This window comes from Pinus tabuliformis, chromosome 9, assembly GCF_031772625.1.
Source record: "Pinus tabuliformis cultivar Carrire ecotype Pingquan chromosome 9, CPIR1, whole genome shotgun sequence".
NCBI lineage: Eukaryota > Viridiplantae > Streptophyta > Pinopsida > Pinales > Pinaceae > Pinus > Pinus tabuliformis.
Window position 1 is genome coordinate 1994150743 of NC_142307.1, and position 18784 is coordinate 1994169526.

At 40.9% G+C, this 18784-nt stretch overlaps 1 protein-coding gene across 1 annotated transcript; it reads right to left on the reverse strand.

Annotated features, from left to right (window-relative positions):
- Positions 1–17515: 17515 nt before the first annotated feature.
- LOC149157030 (uncharacterized) lies at positions 17516–18226 on the reverse strand. The gene has a single exon (XM_089444947.1). The coding sequence runs from the start codon at positions 18224–18226 to the stop codon at positions 17516–17518; it is 711 nt and encodes a 236-aa protein (XP_089301073.1).
- Positions 18227–18784: the final 558 nt, after the last annotated feature.

Consider the following 18784-nt stretch of genomic DNA (forward strand, 5'->3'; position numbering starts at 1 on the left):
TCTACCCAAGGGGTATTAGGTAAAACCTGATTACACCACAACCCCCTCCCCCCCCCGCCCCACCACCCTCCCTCTTCCCCCCCCCCCCCTCCCCCACACACACACAACTTCTATGTTCTTTGCTAATAAAATTGCACCATATATAACATAAATAAGATGAACTAAGAAAGTGGCCTCATGGTTAAAACCCTCAACTACTTCTAATTCCTTTAGTTTGAGCTCCTTCACTTAAGCAACATCTTAATTAAGATGAGAAATATTTTTGATACTTAGGAGGCCAAATTTGATAGGAAGTGGTATGAATGGTTTCTTCTTCTTTTCAATGAAGAAATGGGTCCCATGTCTGTATTTTTAGCAAAAATCTGCTAAAAATATGTCCCACTGAGATTTTGGTCCAATGACTAGGGAAAAACTCCACAAGGGGGAAAACCCAAATGATTCTTCTTCTATTAGATTTCTTTAATTGTTTAGAAGAGTAGAGAGAGAGAGAGAGAAAATGAGAATGAATAAAGTCATCAATGTCTGATCAACTTGCAACTGAAGTGCACTTTCTATTTTCTTGAAGATCTCCTCCTTCTCTTGACCAGATCATGTCCTTCACACTTTCTCTATCTCTTCCCTTGTTCTTACTCTTCACTAGCTCTCACATTTCTCTTACACACACTCAACACTTGCTCTCCTTCTTTACAATGAACATGCTACTCTAAAATCTCATTTTCTCTTGCTTAAATATATGGAAAAGGAGAGGAGTTACAAAATGAATTCATGTATTGAGCCAATAATAAGAGAATTGAATTCCACGAGGGAGGAGTTACTTGAGGAGAAGTTTAACTCATCCTAAGAATATAGAGAGAGGTACATTTGTCTTGAGGAGTTATAATTCGAATTAGGGAGAGAGAGAGTTAGACTTAGACATGAGAGAATATTTGGTGAAAGTTACAAATCGAATTGAGTGAGGGAGTTACAAGTGCATTTAATGAGGAGGAGTTACACTTTTGCCATACATTGAATTAGTGAGGGAGAGTTACATTCTCTTAAGTGTGGAGTTACTATTTTATTCCAAGAGAGAGGTTCAATTTGCCAAGTAAGAGGTTCTCGATTTAGTTTATTTATTTTGTGAGAGAATTCGTTTTTATAAATCCATTAAAAGTGAATGAACTTAGGCTATTTTATAAATAATAGTAGGATAGTAATAATAATAATACCGGTAAGGATAAAAATGTTAATTATTGACTTGTATAATCATGATTGATTTGATTTTAAATTGAATTCGATATGTCGAGATCATCCTTAATCATTTAAACATGCCTTTATATTTTTGGAAAGTCACTTCGAAATTGAGATGTGACTTACTATTTTTGGAAAGTCATATTATAATTATCAGAAATGAAATTTTATTGCAGGTGGTTCAAACAAAACTGAAAGATATGATTTCTTCTCGTATAAATTCATCCTTAAGCTACCAAATTTAAATACTCTCTTTCAGCTAGGGAGGAATTTCTTTTTGCATCAAAGATCTTTGTTTCTCTGTGGACGTAGCCCAAATTGGGTTAACCACGTATATCTATGTCTCTCTTGTTTTATGTGTTTCTATATTTGTTTTTCCGCAATATTTTGTGTATTTCATTACTCCGTTAATTGTTTTCTAACAAATGGTATTAGAGTCAAAGGTCTATTTGGCCGATAAAGTTGCAGGAAATAAGGGTTCCTAGTTCGAGTGGGAGTAATGGCAGAAGATGGTAGGTTTAGGGTCAAGAAATTTAATGGCTAAAACTACTAGTTGTGGAAGATGCAAATTGAATATTATCTGTATAAAAAAGATATGTACCTACCATTGAGTGAAAAATCAAAGAGTTCGATGAGTATGACAGATGCCAAATGAGAGATTCTTGACAAAACAACACTAGCAACAATAAGACTGTGTTTGGGAGCATCGGTGGCATTCAAAATTTCAAAGGAAACAACAATAAAAGGTTTAATGACAACGTTGACCAAACTATATGAAAAGCCCTCAGCCTTAAATAAAGTATTTCTTATGAAGTGTGTATTTAATATGAATATGTCATAAGGTGGATCTGTTGTTGACCATTTAAATGAATTAATACGACTATGAGTCAGTTAAGTTTTGTAGGGGTAAATTTTGATGACAAGATTAGGGATCTGTTATTTTTGTTCTCTTTTTTTAGAAATTTGGAATGGATTAGTTATGGCTATTAGTAACTCTATCTCTCTATCTAGTACTTTAAAGTTTGATGATGTTGTTGGTGCCATCCTTAGCGAGGAAATGCAACGAAAAAGATCCGGTAAGACATCATGTAATTATTTGACTGTAGAGACTAGGGGAAGACAAATTAAAAGAGGAAGGAGCCCATGAAATCATAGTAAGTCAAGAAAAGGTAGATCCAAATCTAGATTGGGGATAGAGTGCTAGAAATGCAGGAAGAAAGGACACTTGAAAAAATACTACAAATCTCTGAAGGGAAAAGAAGGATATTGACAATAGGAGAAAAATCGTGAAGCAGATGTGACAAATGAGGTGTTGCAAGATGCTTTAATTATTTCATTAGAGAATATTATTGATGCCTGGGTGGTAGATTAAGGGGCCTCATTCCATGCTACACCTAATAGGAAACATTTTTATGACTATGTTCAAGGAGATTTTGGACAAGTTTGTTTGGGTGATGATAAAACTTGTAAAATCATTGGAATGGGTAAGGTTTTATAAAGAAACAAAATGGAAACCAATGGTTATTGAAGGAGGTAAGGCATGTTCTAGATCTGAAGAAAAATATGATTTCAACATGGTAGTTAGCTGGTGAAGGCTGTGTAACTACATTCACAGGAAAAATATGGAAGGTCACCAAAGGAGCCCTAGTAATAACAAAGGGAGAAAAGGTTGGTATGTTGTATTTATGCAATGGTATACCTAATTTTGTTAATGCTTTAACCTCCATAGGAGAAAATATGACATTGTGGCATCATAGGCTTGGGCACATGAGTGAGAAAGGGATTCAAATTCTCCATTCGAATATTGTTTCCAGGTTTGAAGCTTGTTGATTTAGCTTTTTGTGAGAATTGTGTTTATGGAAAACAAAAGAGAGTCAAATTTATCAAAGTTGGGAAGGAAAATAAGAGAGAAAAATTAGAGCTTGTGCATATAGATGTATGGGGACCAACTTAGGTATCATCTCTTGGTGGATCTCTCTATTATGTTACTTTTATAAATGATGCAACTAGAAAAACTTGGATTTATTATATTCATAATAAATTTGATGTATTTGACACTTTTATGAAATGGAAAGCTTTGGTTGAGAATGAGATAAGAAAGACATTGAAGTGTCTCAGATCAGACAATGGAGGTGAATATTGTAGCAAAGAGTTTGATAACTACTATTCAAAACATGTAATTCGTAGAGAGAAGACAGTTCCAGGAACGCCACAAGAAAATGGTGTGTCAGAAAGGATGAACAGGACAATCATGGAGTGTGCAAGGCACATGAGATTGCATGTAGGATTGCCCTTAAAATTTTGGGTATATGTTGTATATATTGTTATTTATCTATTAAACAGAGGGCCTTCAAGTTTCTTGGATGGTGGTATTTGTTAGGTCCCTACAATACTAGTGATTACCCCATTACTATTGTAGTTGTATCCCTTATTAATATTGTTGTTCCCCTATTGTCACCATATTGTTATTATTGTACCCCATAGAATCCCTCTATTGTTATTTTTGTGCCTTTATATTATTATTGTTATGTCGGATGGGTTACATTGTGACTCCTTAGACTCCTATATATAGAAAGGAGGCTTTGTCATTTGAAACATCAAGGAATCATTCATTTGTGTAATGTAAAGGAGGTTGGCCCCTCGAAGAGGCTGAATTCTAAGGCATTGATCTATATTTTCTATCTTTTTGTGAGCTGGTTTCATAACAGTATTCCAAAGGAGGCATGGACAGGTAAAAAGGTAAACTACTCATTTTTAAAGACTTTTGGTTGTGAAGCCTTTGTCCACATAAATAATGAAAATAGAACAAATTTTGAGGAAAAATCAAATAAATGTACCATTATTGGATAGGGTGTAAATGATTTTGATTATCGATTATATGATTATAAAAATCACAAAATCATTAGGAGCATAGATGTCATATTCAACGAAAAGGTATTGTATAAGGATCAGATAAAAGGAAATAAACAGGAAAAAGAAAACAAAGAATACACACTTCTTGATGAGATTAGAAAAACTGAAGGTGCTTGAAAATCATAATGGTCAACAGCCACACCAACAACAACAACCATAACAACAACATGCACATCAAACAACTGAAATTGGTGTTAGAATATGTACAAGGATAAGTATACCCTCTGAATAGTACTCTCCTTCATTATATTATGTATTGTTAACTAACTCTAGTGAACCAGAAATATATGAAGAAGCAATGCAGGTAGAAAACAAGGAGAAGTGGGAGCAAGCCATGGAAGAAGAGATGGACTCCTTGATGCATAACCATACTTGGGAATTAGTGAACTTACATGCAATTAAAACAACATTGTAGAATAAATAGGTTTACAGGTTGAAGGAAGAAGATAGATGTCAACAAAGGTATAAGGCTAGACTTGTGGTGAAGGGGTTTACACAAAAGAAAGGTATATACTTTGATGAATTTTTTTCTCCTGTTGTTAAAATGACTTCAATCAGAACTATTTTAAGTCTAGTGGCAACAGAAGATTTCCATCTTGACAGTTAGATGTAAAGACATCCTTTCTCCATGGATATATATGCAACAACCAAAAGGGTATGAGGTCAAAGGGAAGGAGAAAATAGTATGCAAATTGAAGAAGAGATTGCATGACTTAAAATAGGCTCCAAGACAATGGTACCTAAACTTTGATAGGTTAATGTTTGAACAAGGTTATACTAGATGTCATTCTGATGATTGTGTTTATCTTAAAAAGAAAAATTATGATGGCAACCATATTTTTTCCGAAGAGAAAAATCGTAATCTTTCACTATGAGAGAAAAATTTCATGTAGTAGATGCCTGAGGCATATGCGATACCTGTATAATCAGTCTAGTGCTTTGTACTTATTTTGCGATAGCAAAAACATGGCCTTGCCATCCATTTTCAAAAAATAATATTGTCTCTTTTGTCATAATAATATGTGCATGTTTCAAAGTCTATGTATAACTAAAAAAAAACATCGGCTGTAGCTGCATGGTAGTCTATGGCCGATCCACCCTGAAGTAGTCCTGGTCTATGTATGGTTTGTGGTGATATTGATAGACCTCTGTGCCCAGCTGTTTGCTGATTAACCACATGCCTCGGGTAATGAGCCCTCCTTGGAAAGCTTGTCAACTTCCTCATTGTATTCCCTGTGTGTATGTTGACAAGAGACCATGTTAAAACCTGATTTGAGATTAAGCACATCATTTAGAATATTTTGAAGAGATATGGCATGACATTGATTTTTTGCATTGAACCTATTTATGATAATTTGAGAATCTCCAAAGATCTGAATAGAAGTGCAATTATGTGCGAGGGCGAAATGCAACAGGTGTCTGAGAGTAATAAGCTCAACGCAATTTTTTGTTCCTTTGCCAAGTCCTAGCTTGACTTTGTAATGGTGTTGTTCCGAAATATATAAGCAAACACCCCCCACCCCCCAATAGCCTTAAGGTTTTGCTGCCCCGTCGAAGAAGGCCCATGGCCAGGATTTGTCGATAATACCAAGTCTGGATATACTGTGGGTGCAAGGTGGCTCGTCGTCAAGGATATCATGGTAAACGGAAATTTCCTTTGCAGTAAGCAATTCACAGTTGATGGGCTGATTCATGAAGATATGGCGGTTGCATCCAATCCAGATGGACCAGCAGAGTATAAGAGGGAGGCATTGGTCTTTTTTCCTTTGATGAGCGGTGATCCAGTTATTCTAGGATTGTAGAAGAGAAGGTCCCTGCCAAGTGTTTCTAATTGAGAGTTGTTGAGTGATGGCTTGTTAGAAATGAGAGACATGTGAACAATGCAAAAAAAATGTTCATTGGATTCGGATGCCTATTTGTAGAGGACGCACTAGCTTGGCCCGTATACAGATTTATGCATAAGCACCTCTCCTGTGGGGGGTTTGTTGTTTAATACAGACCACATGAATAGCCGGGCTCGAGGGGGAGCTTTAAGCTTCCAAAGGTGCTGCCACCAATCATGGGTATGATTGGGATTTCGGGCCTGTATTAGATGCATGTATCCCAAATTTGGGCTATATTTCTCGTGCTCAGTAGGGGTCCAAGCTAAGACATCTGGATCCTGATTAAGAATAATATGTGCTTCATGCAGTGCCCCTATGTATGTATCCCAAGTTTTCTGCCACTGTGCAGGGATATTCAGATCATGAACTGATCTCCAGTGTTGTCTAGGAAAGGATCAGTGCTCTTGATATGCAATATGGGCAATCGTCTTGACCTCCCTGTGATTAAGGTATTGAATGAGCTCCGGAGGAAGGATGTATCGGTTGCCCCCACCTATCCATGGGTTGACACCAATTCTCACAGAAGAACCACTGTTTATCCGCCATCCCAGATCTGCTCTAATGAAAGGCATAGTCTATAATATTGTTTTCCAAACAATGGATATTCCTCCACTAGGCCAGGTATGATGACGAACCCAATCCAGGATCTGGAGTGGCTAGATGTACTTATGATATGTCATGGTCGTCCAGAGATTATTAGCAGTAAGGAGAGACCAACTCATCTTTGCTGCTAGTTCTCTTGCAAAATAAGGCAGATATTTTATCCCCCATCCCCCCCATTTCTTTGGGAGGGAAATGTTTTTCCACCAAACCCAAGCAAATATTTTACCTTCCTTGTGCCCATTCCAAATGTATCAGCTACAGAGCTATTGTATATGACAGAGGATTCCCTGGGGGATCCAGGCGAGGGACATCCAGTATGCAGGGGTGGCTTCCAGAACAGATTTGATTAGGACACGTCTCCCTACTCTAGAGAGTAATCTATTGTTCCAACTTTTTAGCCTCTTTTCTAGCTTGACTACTAACCAAATCTAGTAAACAATCCTATAGCTGTTTGTTACAGGGAAAAGTGTCTATTTAGAACTGCTCTATCCCACTAAGGTGTGACAGCTGCCTTAGAAACAAACAGAGAAAAGCTACTTTTGTTTTTCCTTTATGAATTATAGATAGAGAGGAACAGAAAGACCAACCTCTGTCTTGCACCAATCTCCTGATTTGATCCCTCTCTTCTTTGATAGTCCTCAGCTACCTGCTCCCTTGCACGCCCAACTTCATAAAGTACCTGTAAGATCACAGAAGCATAGCACTATACAAAGACATGGATCTATAATCATAAACAATCTAGGGTCAGATGTAAATTGACCATACAAATGTAACAAGCATCAATGACACAAAAGCATGGGGGAAAACTCAAATAGCTTTTATTGATAAACAAGAAAAGAGTCAAGAGGAGTTACAACCGGTTGTTCTGACCCAGCATCAACCTCCCAGCAAAGAAGCCCCTCTTCACCTCAAACAAAGCTTAGATCACCCAACAATCTGATGTTTGTCTCAGAAAACCAACAACAATTCCTTACAATATGCAAAATTCCAGCCTATGGATCTCTGGGATGAGGGATCCATATATAGATATCTGTAAGGGGGATGAGTCAGCTTGTGATTTGATTAGTGTCTTTTCTTTGGTAGTTCTTGCTTCCACTTGGAGACTGATGGCCTCTTACTCATCCTTGGTCGAATTCAGTGAGGCAAGTGTCACAGGAGAAGATTCTGGAAGCTTCCATTGCCTCTCCACCTCGCGGAATGACACTGCCATTTGTCATTTCTCGCCCATCGCACCCCACAGAAGGGACTTTTGAAATGCAACGCACCCTCACAGTGTATTTGGGTGAGATTCAACGCACTTAGCCAGCGGAGCAGCTGCAATGATCCTGTTTTGACCAATTCTGAGCAGTTTCTCATGGAAAACTTCTGGGAGAAGCTGTAATCTGTTCACCTTGTTCCTTTAGGGGTTAGAACAACACTTTTAGGGACTTAAGAGCCCTTGGTTTATGGACATTTCATGCTTGGGGTTGTAGGGCCCAAAAATGTCTATAACAGTTGCCCCCTAAAGTATGAGGCCGTTAATCTTTTGGTGTCGGATGAAATGCTTTATTATGAGGATTCGAAGTTCTTTCAATGCTGGGAGGAGACCTGTAATAAGATACAATACAATACATTATCTTCATACTATTTTCATGATCTAGCTGAGGCGGGCATTCCCATGCTCAGCTTTATAAATTCATTTTCATGTACATAGGACAGACAATCGTCTGAGTGTAGACTGATGATTCTGATAGAGCCATCATCCTTTTGAGTGGATGATTATCTGTGCAGCAATGATGTAAATTTGATGTCTTTATTTTCCTTGAATATATATTGCAGCCCGGATGGATGAAACTAGATCCGGGGTCTTCAATCTCGTCTGATCTTCACTCAAAGTACAAGTCGATCCATGTGAGAAATGTTCTGAAGTCGAACATGGAAAGACATCGCTTGATTACCAGTCAATGATGTAAACTGTTAACAAGCGCGAGAGGAATCATTGATAATGATAATGATCCTCAAGATACTGCAGTACAATTCACGTGGTGTGAATAAAGGACTTAGCATCGAACACCATGCAAAATCTTTCGGTCGAAGGCCATTGATGTAAACCTGTCGCCAGAAGTGAGAAACTTGCCATTGAGGCATGCACGCTTCAAAGTACTGAATGGGGTGTTCCTAGATCAACTTCTTGGATAATGAGCTAATGTCGACAAGAAGTGATCCGTCACAGGAGGGCCTTAATGAATCCCACATCAATGACACGGAACGGAGCAAATGATTTTAATGGAGGTGAAAACGATCTGGTGATATAAGGTTCAGGGTGGCGGTCATGAAAGAATGGAGTATAATGTATGGTAGTGGGTGAGACACAGGTGAACTCTCTGAATGACTTCTCTTGAACATATCGGCAACACTGATGTGATGGATTGGTAGCATTAACCCCAAATGTGGATGGTACGGCGTGACCATGGTGATGTGACTAGTGAATGAAACAACCCAACCCGACTCGGACACGGAGTGGAAGTGCCATGTTCAAGAGCGACTTGCTACCAACAAAGTTTCTTTAAGTTTTCTTCCCAATTTTCACCAGTCATTGTTGACCAGTACCTCTTTATTTTTGTCAAGCTTGAGGAGGATAACATATGCTTGTTCTATAATTTTCCCTTTGGGCAAACCCATCGCTATGTTTTAACGAGCCTAGAGATAGTGAAACTCGTTCTCGTCTATAGACAAGTTTGTCGCTATTAATCTTTTTAACGAGTTTAACGACAAAGATAACTCGGTCCTTTTCAATTTTAGAGAGTCTGAAAAGGAACGTAAAGGTAACTCCAAAATTCCTTTTTCGTCATCTAATCCCTTAAGTCCGAAAAAGTATAAAACAATACAGAAGGGATGGATTTTCAATACTTTTAACGAGCCGAACAAAGCAAGCGCTCGATCTTTTTGTGTAATAATCCCTCAGGTCCAAAAAGATTAAAATCTAGAGGAGGGATAGCACTTCCTGTCCCTTTAACGAGCTGGAGAGGCCAATGGCTCGGCAATCTTTTCATATTTTACGAGTCAGTTGAAAAGAGCTTAAAGGAGACTCGTCTTTTGAGGAACGAGTGATAAAACGGGTAGCAACTGATTTTAGGTAAGGTTTGGAATTTTCCAATCACGGCAGTGTCACAAGGATGGCTAGTGAAATCACTATTCGCAGCTGTTCCTCAAAATGGGTAAACAATCAAATGGAGGTGAATGATCGGCCAATGAAAAAGTGGAGGTGATGGTGCAAACACGACGAAGGCTTTAATGGCTGAAGTACTACATTCACGATGGTTATTTACCGGGGAATAGTTCATTTTTTAACGAGCTTAAACGCGGGGGGAAACATTTGCTCATGGCTTATGTTTATTTTTTAACGAGCTTGAACTATGTGCTAAAACTGCTCGATTAATCCAGTCGTGTGATAAGAATGTCTCATATAAAAACGACAACTTTTAGAGTTTTTCCCCACATCCTTTCTTTATGCAAGTTAGGAAACGACCAATCCTACGAGTTTAAAGGGTTAGAGGACCTACAAATTTAAAAAATAAATAGTCGCTCTTCGCTTGCACTCCAAAAGGTTTGCATGCCCCCAGGTATAAAACAGAGTTTCAAGGTTACCCCTTCTTTAGTCCGTTAAAACATTTGTTTTACCGAGAGAGGCCTACCTCTTACAGGTTACCCAAAGATTGTTCTATTCACAGCACAAACAGAACACTTCTTCGGCGATGTCTACCGAAATAGACAAAGGTGAGTGAAGGAGGCTACTCCACTCACATAACTTTGACAAGAGAATCTTGTTCTAGAATAAACCCCCTCTTCCAATCACGGACGGGAGTACAGACTAGTCATATTTTCTCGCGGAAACCTACCCTATATCCGAAGTTTTCCTGCTGAAGCAGACCAAGGTGCATGCCCCCTGGGTTTCAGTCATGTCCCCCCAAATCACTCACGCTCATCGGGTGGACGGACTGGAGATTGAGACATTTCTTGCGTGAAAAGACCATTCAGGGATGGTATATGACTATTTGCTATGCGTGATCCGGGAAATGAAAGCTGGTCTACGAGCTTGACCACTCTTCCTTCGTGCGGAAAACACATCACTCTAAAGAGTGATGGGACAATGGCTCTCATGCAATAAATATAATCTCGTCCAAGGAGTAGATTGTAATCCAGGGGTCCTTGAACTACCATTATGTTCATGTGAACGGTTTTCCCTCTCAATGTTATGGGCACATTGGGAAGGATCCCTAACGGTCGACTGGTTCCTTTATCAAAACCTGTTAGATTTCTCATCTCAGGCAAAAGCGATGGCGAACCAAGCGCTTTCCAAGCAGTTGAGGAAAGGATACTCACAGAAGCCCCCTCATCTATGATGGTACCAGCCATAACCATTCTATATATTTGAACAATGATTCGGAATGGTATACTAGCTGGTAAACGGGGTCTGCCTAGTTGATTCCAGTCGAAGGAGACAACTAGGTTGCTTGGAGGTGGGACCGAATAGACGGTCGGGTACGACTCTGACGAACTTCCTTCCTGCGGTAAAGGAACGGGTAAATTGCCCCCATGTTCGTTGGAGTCTGTGCTTATGAAAAGAATTTGGACAATGTCATCCTTGTTCTCTTCAGTAATTGTATCATTTGAAGATGGAACCTCTGAAGGCAAGACCGGGTCAACTGTCGCCTCAACCTTTTGACTTTCGTCTGGTATGGATTCAGATGGTTTATCTTCAATGATAGATGCTTCGGCCGACCACCTGAGCGGGCCAGCCGGATTTTCAACTAGTGATGGACTCGACAAGAGTTTTTTATATCCAGGAGGAAGTCGTAACAGTGAAACCGGACGATCATCCAAAACTCTTTTAGCTTCGTCTAAGAAGGGACAACGGTGGACGGCATGATCGCCTTCGCACAGTTTACAAGGAAATCTATATTTTCCTTTTTGTCCTAGGGCTTCACTTTCACTAGTTGACGGTGTGTTTTCAACATGATCATCAGAGGTTGACGACACCGGGTTGTGCAAACGAGGAGACCAGTCCCTTAAGATCCGAGGGATGCAAGGACAATCTCTGTGATAGTGGTCTCCTTTGAAAATGACACATGGCGATTTAGGCCTGGTCGGTGCGGTGTGTGGGTTTTCGCTAGACGACACTCGTTTGCCCCCATTCGCTTTTGGCTCCTTCTTCTTCTTCTCTTTCTTCTTCTTTTCTTTCTTCTCCTTAGGTACTTGACTTTTGGCTTTACCAGCCCCATCAAGCGAAGAGGAAGGAGGAGAGGAAGAATTAGAGGAAGTAGAAGGTTGGTGGGTAACTCTGGACTCGTCTAATTGATGATTCAATTGTTCAGGAATTGTGGTGTTCTGAACGACAGAGGTTGAGAAGAGCCATACAGGCAAACCAGTTGTCAGTCCTGGAAGCGACAATGTGGCCATATGGGGTGCACCAACATCTCCCCAAGAGGAGAAGGGACTAGGATTTCCTCCAAGGGGAATTCCTTGGTTGGTGGATTCCATTTTCTCAACCCAAGATCAACCTAGGAAAGGGTGATGAATATTCTGTTTAAAATAAATTTTAGACGCTTTGACACAACTTGTTTTTTTCAGTTTTTAAGAGTCGAGAAAAAACAAAATATGACTCTAGTCTCCTTCAATTTTTAATGAGCCTGAAGTGACAAGTGCTCAGATGGACCTTTTCTGTTAAGGAGTCTGAAAAGGAACGAAAGGGACTGCTCTGGAAATCTAGGTAGAGGGATTACCAAACCAATTGCAAAACTGCAGAATACTTTTTACGATACGCCAGTCAATCTTCCCGAATGCTGTGTTCAATGCATTGCGATCGATAGGGCGGCAGACACGGCTTCCTATGGATAAAGGATTAAGCCTATTGGGGTCTCCCAAACTATACTCGACGGTACGTGGGAGCACAAGTCTGTACTGGCACTTATCATTTCAAAGTGGAGGAATCACCCAACCATCAGTGAGAACAACAGTTACCAGGCTTTACGACGGTGGAATACGTCTCTAGCCTAGACTTCTAAATGTTGTGCGTTAAGTTCCAAAGCATTGTTAGATTCATTGAATTTATTTTAAGTTGATCTTGTTTATGAAGTTTGCCTTTCGGGTTCACCACGAGATGTAGATGTAATTCCTAAAATGCAATCTAAGATGATAAACAAACTTTTTATCTCCTTTATGCAATGAAAATCCTAGCTACTATGGAAAAGAAAGACAGAATCTTTTCACAAAGAGCAAAGAGCACACTCTAAATGCACTTTCCTAAATCAAGCCAATCAGACTGTCTATATGCAAATGCACATGCATGTATTTGTTTTCGACTTTCTTAGTATATGAATGCTAAAAAGAAAGTTGATGCACAAATCTGAATTTCTTTTCAAGCGACAAATATCAACAAGCCTCTTTCGAAATCAAAAAATGGAGACGATTACAACACTTTACGATTTTGAAATGAATACCTGTTCTTGACACTAGAAAATTACAAATTCAGACCAAAAGCAATAGTAATAGGATAATCGACCATCAACAGCAATTAAACTTTTTCCTACGATTGAAATTGACACTTGCGACAGTTTCAAATCAAAGGACGACAATACGATTACGCTACTTTTGCAAAGGAGAACTGTAAATGACTCAACAAACACACAAAAACATTTACAGTTCTTTTGTACAAAGGAGGCGGAATAACAGTAAGGAAAAGGGGTTTCAAACAGACATATACTGATCACAGGCAACAAAATTCAAGAATAGAACTGGGAAGAATGAACCACAGAAGCCACAACTGCACAGAGCTAGTCTAATCAGCGCACCTGTAACACAGAGAATCTGAAATGCAGCGCAGGTTGTCCACTCGGGAAGTGCGCTGAAATTTAGAATCTCTGAACAGTACCTGCGCTGGGCGAGAAACGAGACTCTGTTCAGATTCCGGGTCACAGTTTGCAGTTCAGTTCTTGGGTTTTGGCCGAGCAAAAAGCAATCAGTAATGCAACAATCAGGGGTAGATCTAAGGATGATCTAAGAGCTATCACAAGGGCAATCAGATAGTTTGTGAATCAGTTGTTTAAATCATAAACAAATCTAGTAGATGGATTGAAGTAGCAGTTGTCTACTTTGCATTTGTTATGGCAAATGCAGTTCGAATGCTACTTGCAAGTTTATGAAACAAACAACAAAGAATGATAAACAAACAAACTAATTAGCTCCCCCGTGGAGTCACCATTTTGTTACAGGGAAAAGTGTCTATTTAGAACTGCTCTATCCCACTAAGGTGTGACAGCTGCCTTAGAAACAAACAGAGAAAAGCTACTTTTGTTTTTCCTTTATGAATTATAGATAGAGAGGAACAGAAAGACCAACCTCTGTCTTGCGCCAATCTCCTGATTTGATCCCTCTCTTCTTTGATAGTCCTCAGCTACCTGCTCCCTTGCACGCCTAGCTTCACAAAGTACCTGTAAGATCACAGAAGCATAGCACTATACAAAGACATGGATCTATAATCATAAACAATCTAGGGTCAGATGTAAATTGACCATACAAATGTAACAAGCATCAATGACACAAAAGCATGGACGAAAACTCAAATAGCTTTTATTGATAAACAAGAAAAGAGTCAAGAGGAGTTACAACCGGTTGTTCTGACCCAGCATCAACCTCCCAGAAAAGAAGCCCCTCTTCACCTCAAACAAAGCTTAGATCACCCAACAATCTGATGTTTGTCTCAGAAAACCAACAACAATTCCTTACAATATGCAAAATTCCAGCCTCTGGATCTCTGGGATGAGGGATCCATATATAGATATCTGTAAGGGGGATGAGTCAGCTTGTGATTTGATTAGTGTCTTCTCTCTGGTAGTTCTTGCTTCCACTTGGAGACTGAGGGCCTCTTACTCATCCTTGGTCGAATTCAGTGAGGCAAGTGTCACAGGAGAAGATTCTGGAAGCTTCCATTACCTCTCCACCTCGCGGAATGACACTGCCATTTATCATTTCTCGCCCATCGCACCCCACATAAGGGACTTTTGAAATGAAACGCACCCTCACAGTGTATTTGAGTGAGATGCAACACACTTAGCCAGTGGAGCAGCTGCAATGATCCTGTTTTGATTGATTCTGAGCATTTTCTCATGGAGAACTTCTGGGAGAAGCTGTAATCTGTTGACCTTGTTCCTTTAGGGCTTAGAACAACACTTTTAGGGACTTAGGAGCCCTTGGTTTATGGACATTTCATGCTTGGGGTTGTAGGGCCCAAAAATGTCTATAACACTGTTGGGTTTTATCTGAAACCCGAGATATTTGAGTCCATCCGAAAGATTGTGGGGAGAGTACTAAAAGTGTAGATTGCTAGTTCTAGCTTCATGGGGGGTAGTATGAGACAAAGTGATGGTGGACTTTGTTTGATTCGCCGTCATTCTAGTGGATTTTTCAAAGAGGCTGAGGATCTCATGGAAGGTGGCCGAATCCTTGACACTACCATCTAAGAATATCAGGACATCGTCTACAAAGAGCAGGCGTGTGAGGTGGAAGAGATCAGACATTTTAAGGCCTTTTAGTCTGCCCGCCTTCTTTGCCAAGGCAATGAGTCTACTGAGGTCCTCCATCACTAGAAGGAATAAAAGAGGAGACAGGGGGCAACCTTTCCTCAATCCTCGATCAGCATGAAAGAAGTGAGATGCCGAGCCATTGATCAGAATGCTATAGGTGACTGTATTGATACAACAGATGATCCAATTGATGAAATCAATAGGAAAGCCTAAGTGAATGAGAATCATCTTGATAAAGAGCCAACTTACACGATCAAAAGCCTTGGCGAGGTCAATCTTGAGTATAATGCTTTTCATAGCTTTTGATTTTATAGAGTGAATGGCTTCCTGAGCTGTGCCAATAGCTTCATGAATTTGCCTATTATGGAGGAAAGAAAACTCCTCAAGGGAGATATGGTGGGATAGTATGGGATGAAGCCGATTAGATATGATTTTGGCAATGATTTTGTATAGGGTATTGTAAAGAGAGATAGGCCAGAAATCATTGAAGGATTTCGAGAAGTCCGATTTCGGGATAAGAGCTATGAAGGTGTTATTGATGGCCTCATACATTCTCCCTAACATTCTGCACTCTTCTACTACACTAAGGAGATCATTTCCAATGATGTCAAAGAATGCAAGATAAAATTCGATAGGCCATCCATCCGGCCCAAGGCTCTTGTCCTTTTGGAACCACTTGAGAGTTCCTTCCAGCTCTTCTCTAGAGATAGGGGCAGTGATCTCATCTGTGGTATCTTGATCGAAAAATCGGGGGAAGTGCCCAACTACATGGATGATCTCAGCCAGATTACAACCAGGAGGTTCCTTGAAGAGATGTTGGAAGTGTGCTATGCCCAACTGTGAGAGCTGGTGGAAAGTGTGAGCAGAGCCTCCATCCAGAGTGGGCAAATGCCAAATGGTGTTGGCAGCTTTCCTTCCTTTGGAAAAGTTTTGGAAGTACTTAGTATTGTCATCTCCTGCTTTGAGCCAGATAGCCCGACTCTTTAGCCTCCAGGTTTCCTCCCATTCCTTTAAAATCTTTTCTCTTTTGTTCTCCAGATCAATCAAATGGGCTTTGTCTTCAGCACTCATAAATCCCCTATTATTGTCATCGGTAAGGTCAGCCAGGTCAGCTTCCACAAAGGAGAGAGTCTGGTTGTCCTTCCATTGTTTGTCTTTGGCCCACTTGATAGTGAGCTTCTTGAGTTGTAGAAGATTTTGGCAGAAACCTTCAGCCTTAGAATGATGCTGAGAAGGTGGGTTTTGTGCCCAATGATTCTTGACCATCTCAATATATCCGGGGTCCTGTAGCCAAACAGAGTTGAACTTGAAGGGTGCCTGAGGTTTGATAGGAGGACCAGTAACTTCCAGGTAGATAGGAGAGTGGTTAGATATGCCTCCTGACCCTACCCATTGCCTATAATGTGTTAAGAGCTGCAACAACTGGTTCTTGATGACAAACCTGTCAAGTCTTCTGGCTAGGGCTGCCTCCCCAACTCTTCTATTCCTCCAAGTAGGCAAAGGATTTATCATAGGAACATCAATGAGTTGTGCCTGGTCAAGAAGGGTTTCCATGGCTTCTGAGAGAGGATCAACCTGGGCCGTAGAGCCCCAAGACTCGTTGAATCCAATAGAGAAGTTTAGATCCCCTCCTAGTATGAGGTTGTCAACCGAGGACAGGGATAGGTTAAGGAGGTGATTCCAGAAATCCTCTCTTCCATGGCATGGCCCATAAACATTCATGACCCTGAGATCCATGCCCAAATTGGCAGAGAAGAAATCAATACCCATATAACCCTTGCCTCCCCAGGTTGCCAAGGGTTTAATGGAGCGGGGGTTATATCCAATAGCCAGACCTCCAGAACATCCTGTGGCATCAAGTGCAGTGAAAATCCATCCAGGGCAGATTGACTGTAATGTTTTGGTGACATGCTGTGCTTCACCAAGGGTTTCTTGAAGGAGGATTAAGTCGACCGATTCCGCAGTGAAGAGTCTGCAAAGGGCTAGTTTTTTGGGTGAACTAGCCAATCCCCTATAGTTGAAGGAGAGGCATTTCATGGGGGAACCATGTCTAGGGTTTGCTTTTCTCTAAGAACCCGGTCAATTGATGATTGTCTGCCCGAGAGTACCTCAGCCCCAGCACGGAGGATTGCGTGGGTGAGGTATGATTTGCGTCCTCTAGGTGGTCTGGCCAAAGATGTAGGCAGATTCAGACCCAGGCCTGTGTAAGGAAGAGGATCCCCAGATGGTGTTCTCGATCAGAGGTTATAGGAGTGAGGGGGAGCTGGGGGGGTTGAGGGGGAAGTGGGGGAATTCAAAAGGTGGGTGGAGGGGGGGTGGTAGAATTGACTAAATGGTGGGGGGAGGGGAGCAGAAAATGGATGGCAGGATGGTGCTGACATGTGGATGAGATGTAGAATGATTATGTATTGCATTAGATGCATTAACATAAGAAAGAGAACGAGATGAGGGAAGAGGAGTACTCACTGATCGAGCCGCTTCTGCCGCTTCCCGTGCTCGAGTTAGTGGAGGGGATGGAGGACCAGATGATGTACCAGCTTCATGCTGCATTGGTTTGGATGGAGTCACCTTGAGAGGAGGTTCTGGATCGGACTCTGTGTGCTTTCTGCTGATGACATGAGTTCCTTTATCTTTGCATGTATCTTGCAATGCAGCTGTCTCCTGGGATTTTGCTACAAGAGGACATTCTTTGAATAGATGCCCAACCTTGTAGCATTTGCGGCATCTAAATGGCACGCCTTCATAATCTAGGATCTGTACCTCGGTGAAATTTCTCCATTGCAAAGTGATCCTTTCTTCCAATCCCTCCCGAGTGTCCAGGTGCACCAATATATGGGCTAATGAAATTTTTTTGGATTGGACAATGGTTATGTCATAGTCCAGGAACGTGCCAAGGGTGTTGCTGATTTTGATAAACACCTCTTCTGACCAGTACTGCAAGGGTAATCCTGGCAGCCTCACCCATAATGGCCCTTCTCTGATCTTCTCTCTCTCAGGGTCAAAGAGAGGACTCCATCGCTTGAGTAAAACTGGTGCCATTTCAATATGCAAAAATCAGGCCAGAGCCAAATTAGTGTATTCTTCGTGGGAAAAACGAAGTGAAAATGATCTGCGAAGTAGGGTTTGCACCTCCGGCAGTTGCAGGAAAATCTACCCCCAAATCTCCTTCACCCATTGCCCTAAACGATCTGCAGAGTAGGTTCGACCTCGAACCCTACCCACCAATACTTTGCTGGCACTGTCTGCAATATCTCCCATGGTGAGCCCTTCGCCAAACTTGAGTGTAATCTTTCCTTGATGCTTTGATACACTTGGTTTTCTTTTTCCCTATCTGAGGCGCAGTGGGGTGTGCTTGCAAATGGTCTGTCGGGTTGCTTGTCACCGAGGGTGGATCCGCTGCTCTTACCCTAACCACAGGTGTATCGAAACATCCTGAAGGGATCACAGGTTCCTGTGATGAGCCATCAGCTCCTTGTGGATTAACTGCTTGTTGCGAGGGTATGGTTGTATCCGTAGTAGGTCGAGAGCTAGGGTTAGGGTTCTGTGCATAGTAGAGGTTGGCAGGAGGAGTGGGATCAAAGAGCGGGGACGTGTAGG

Bases quoted from the DNA above. Each gene is read 5' to 3' on its own strand.
- LOC149157030 (XM_089444947.1), bottom strand. From the start codon at position 18,226: ATGGCACCAGTTTTACTCAAGCGATGGAGTCCTCTCTTTGACCCTGAG.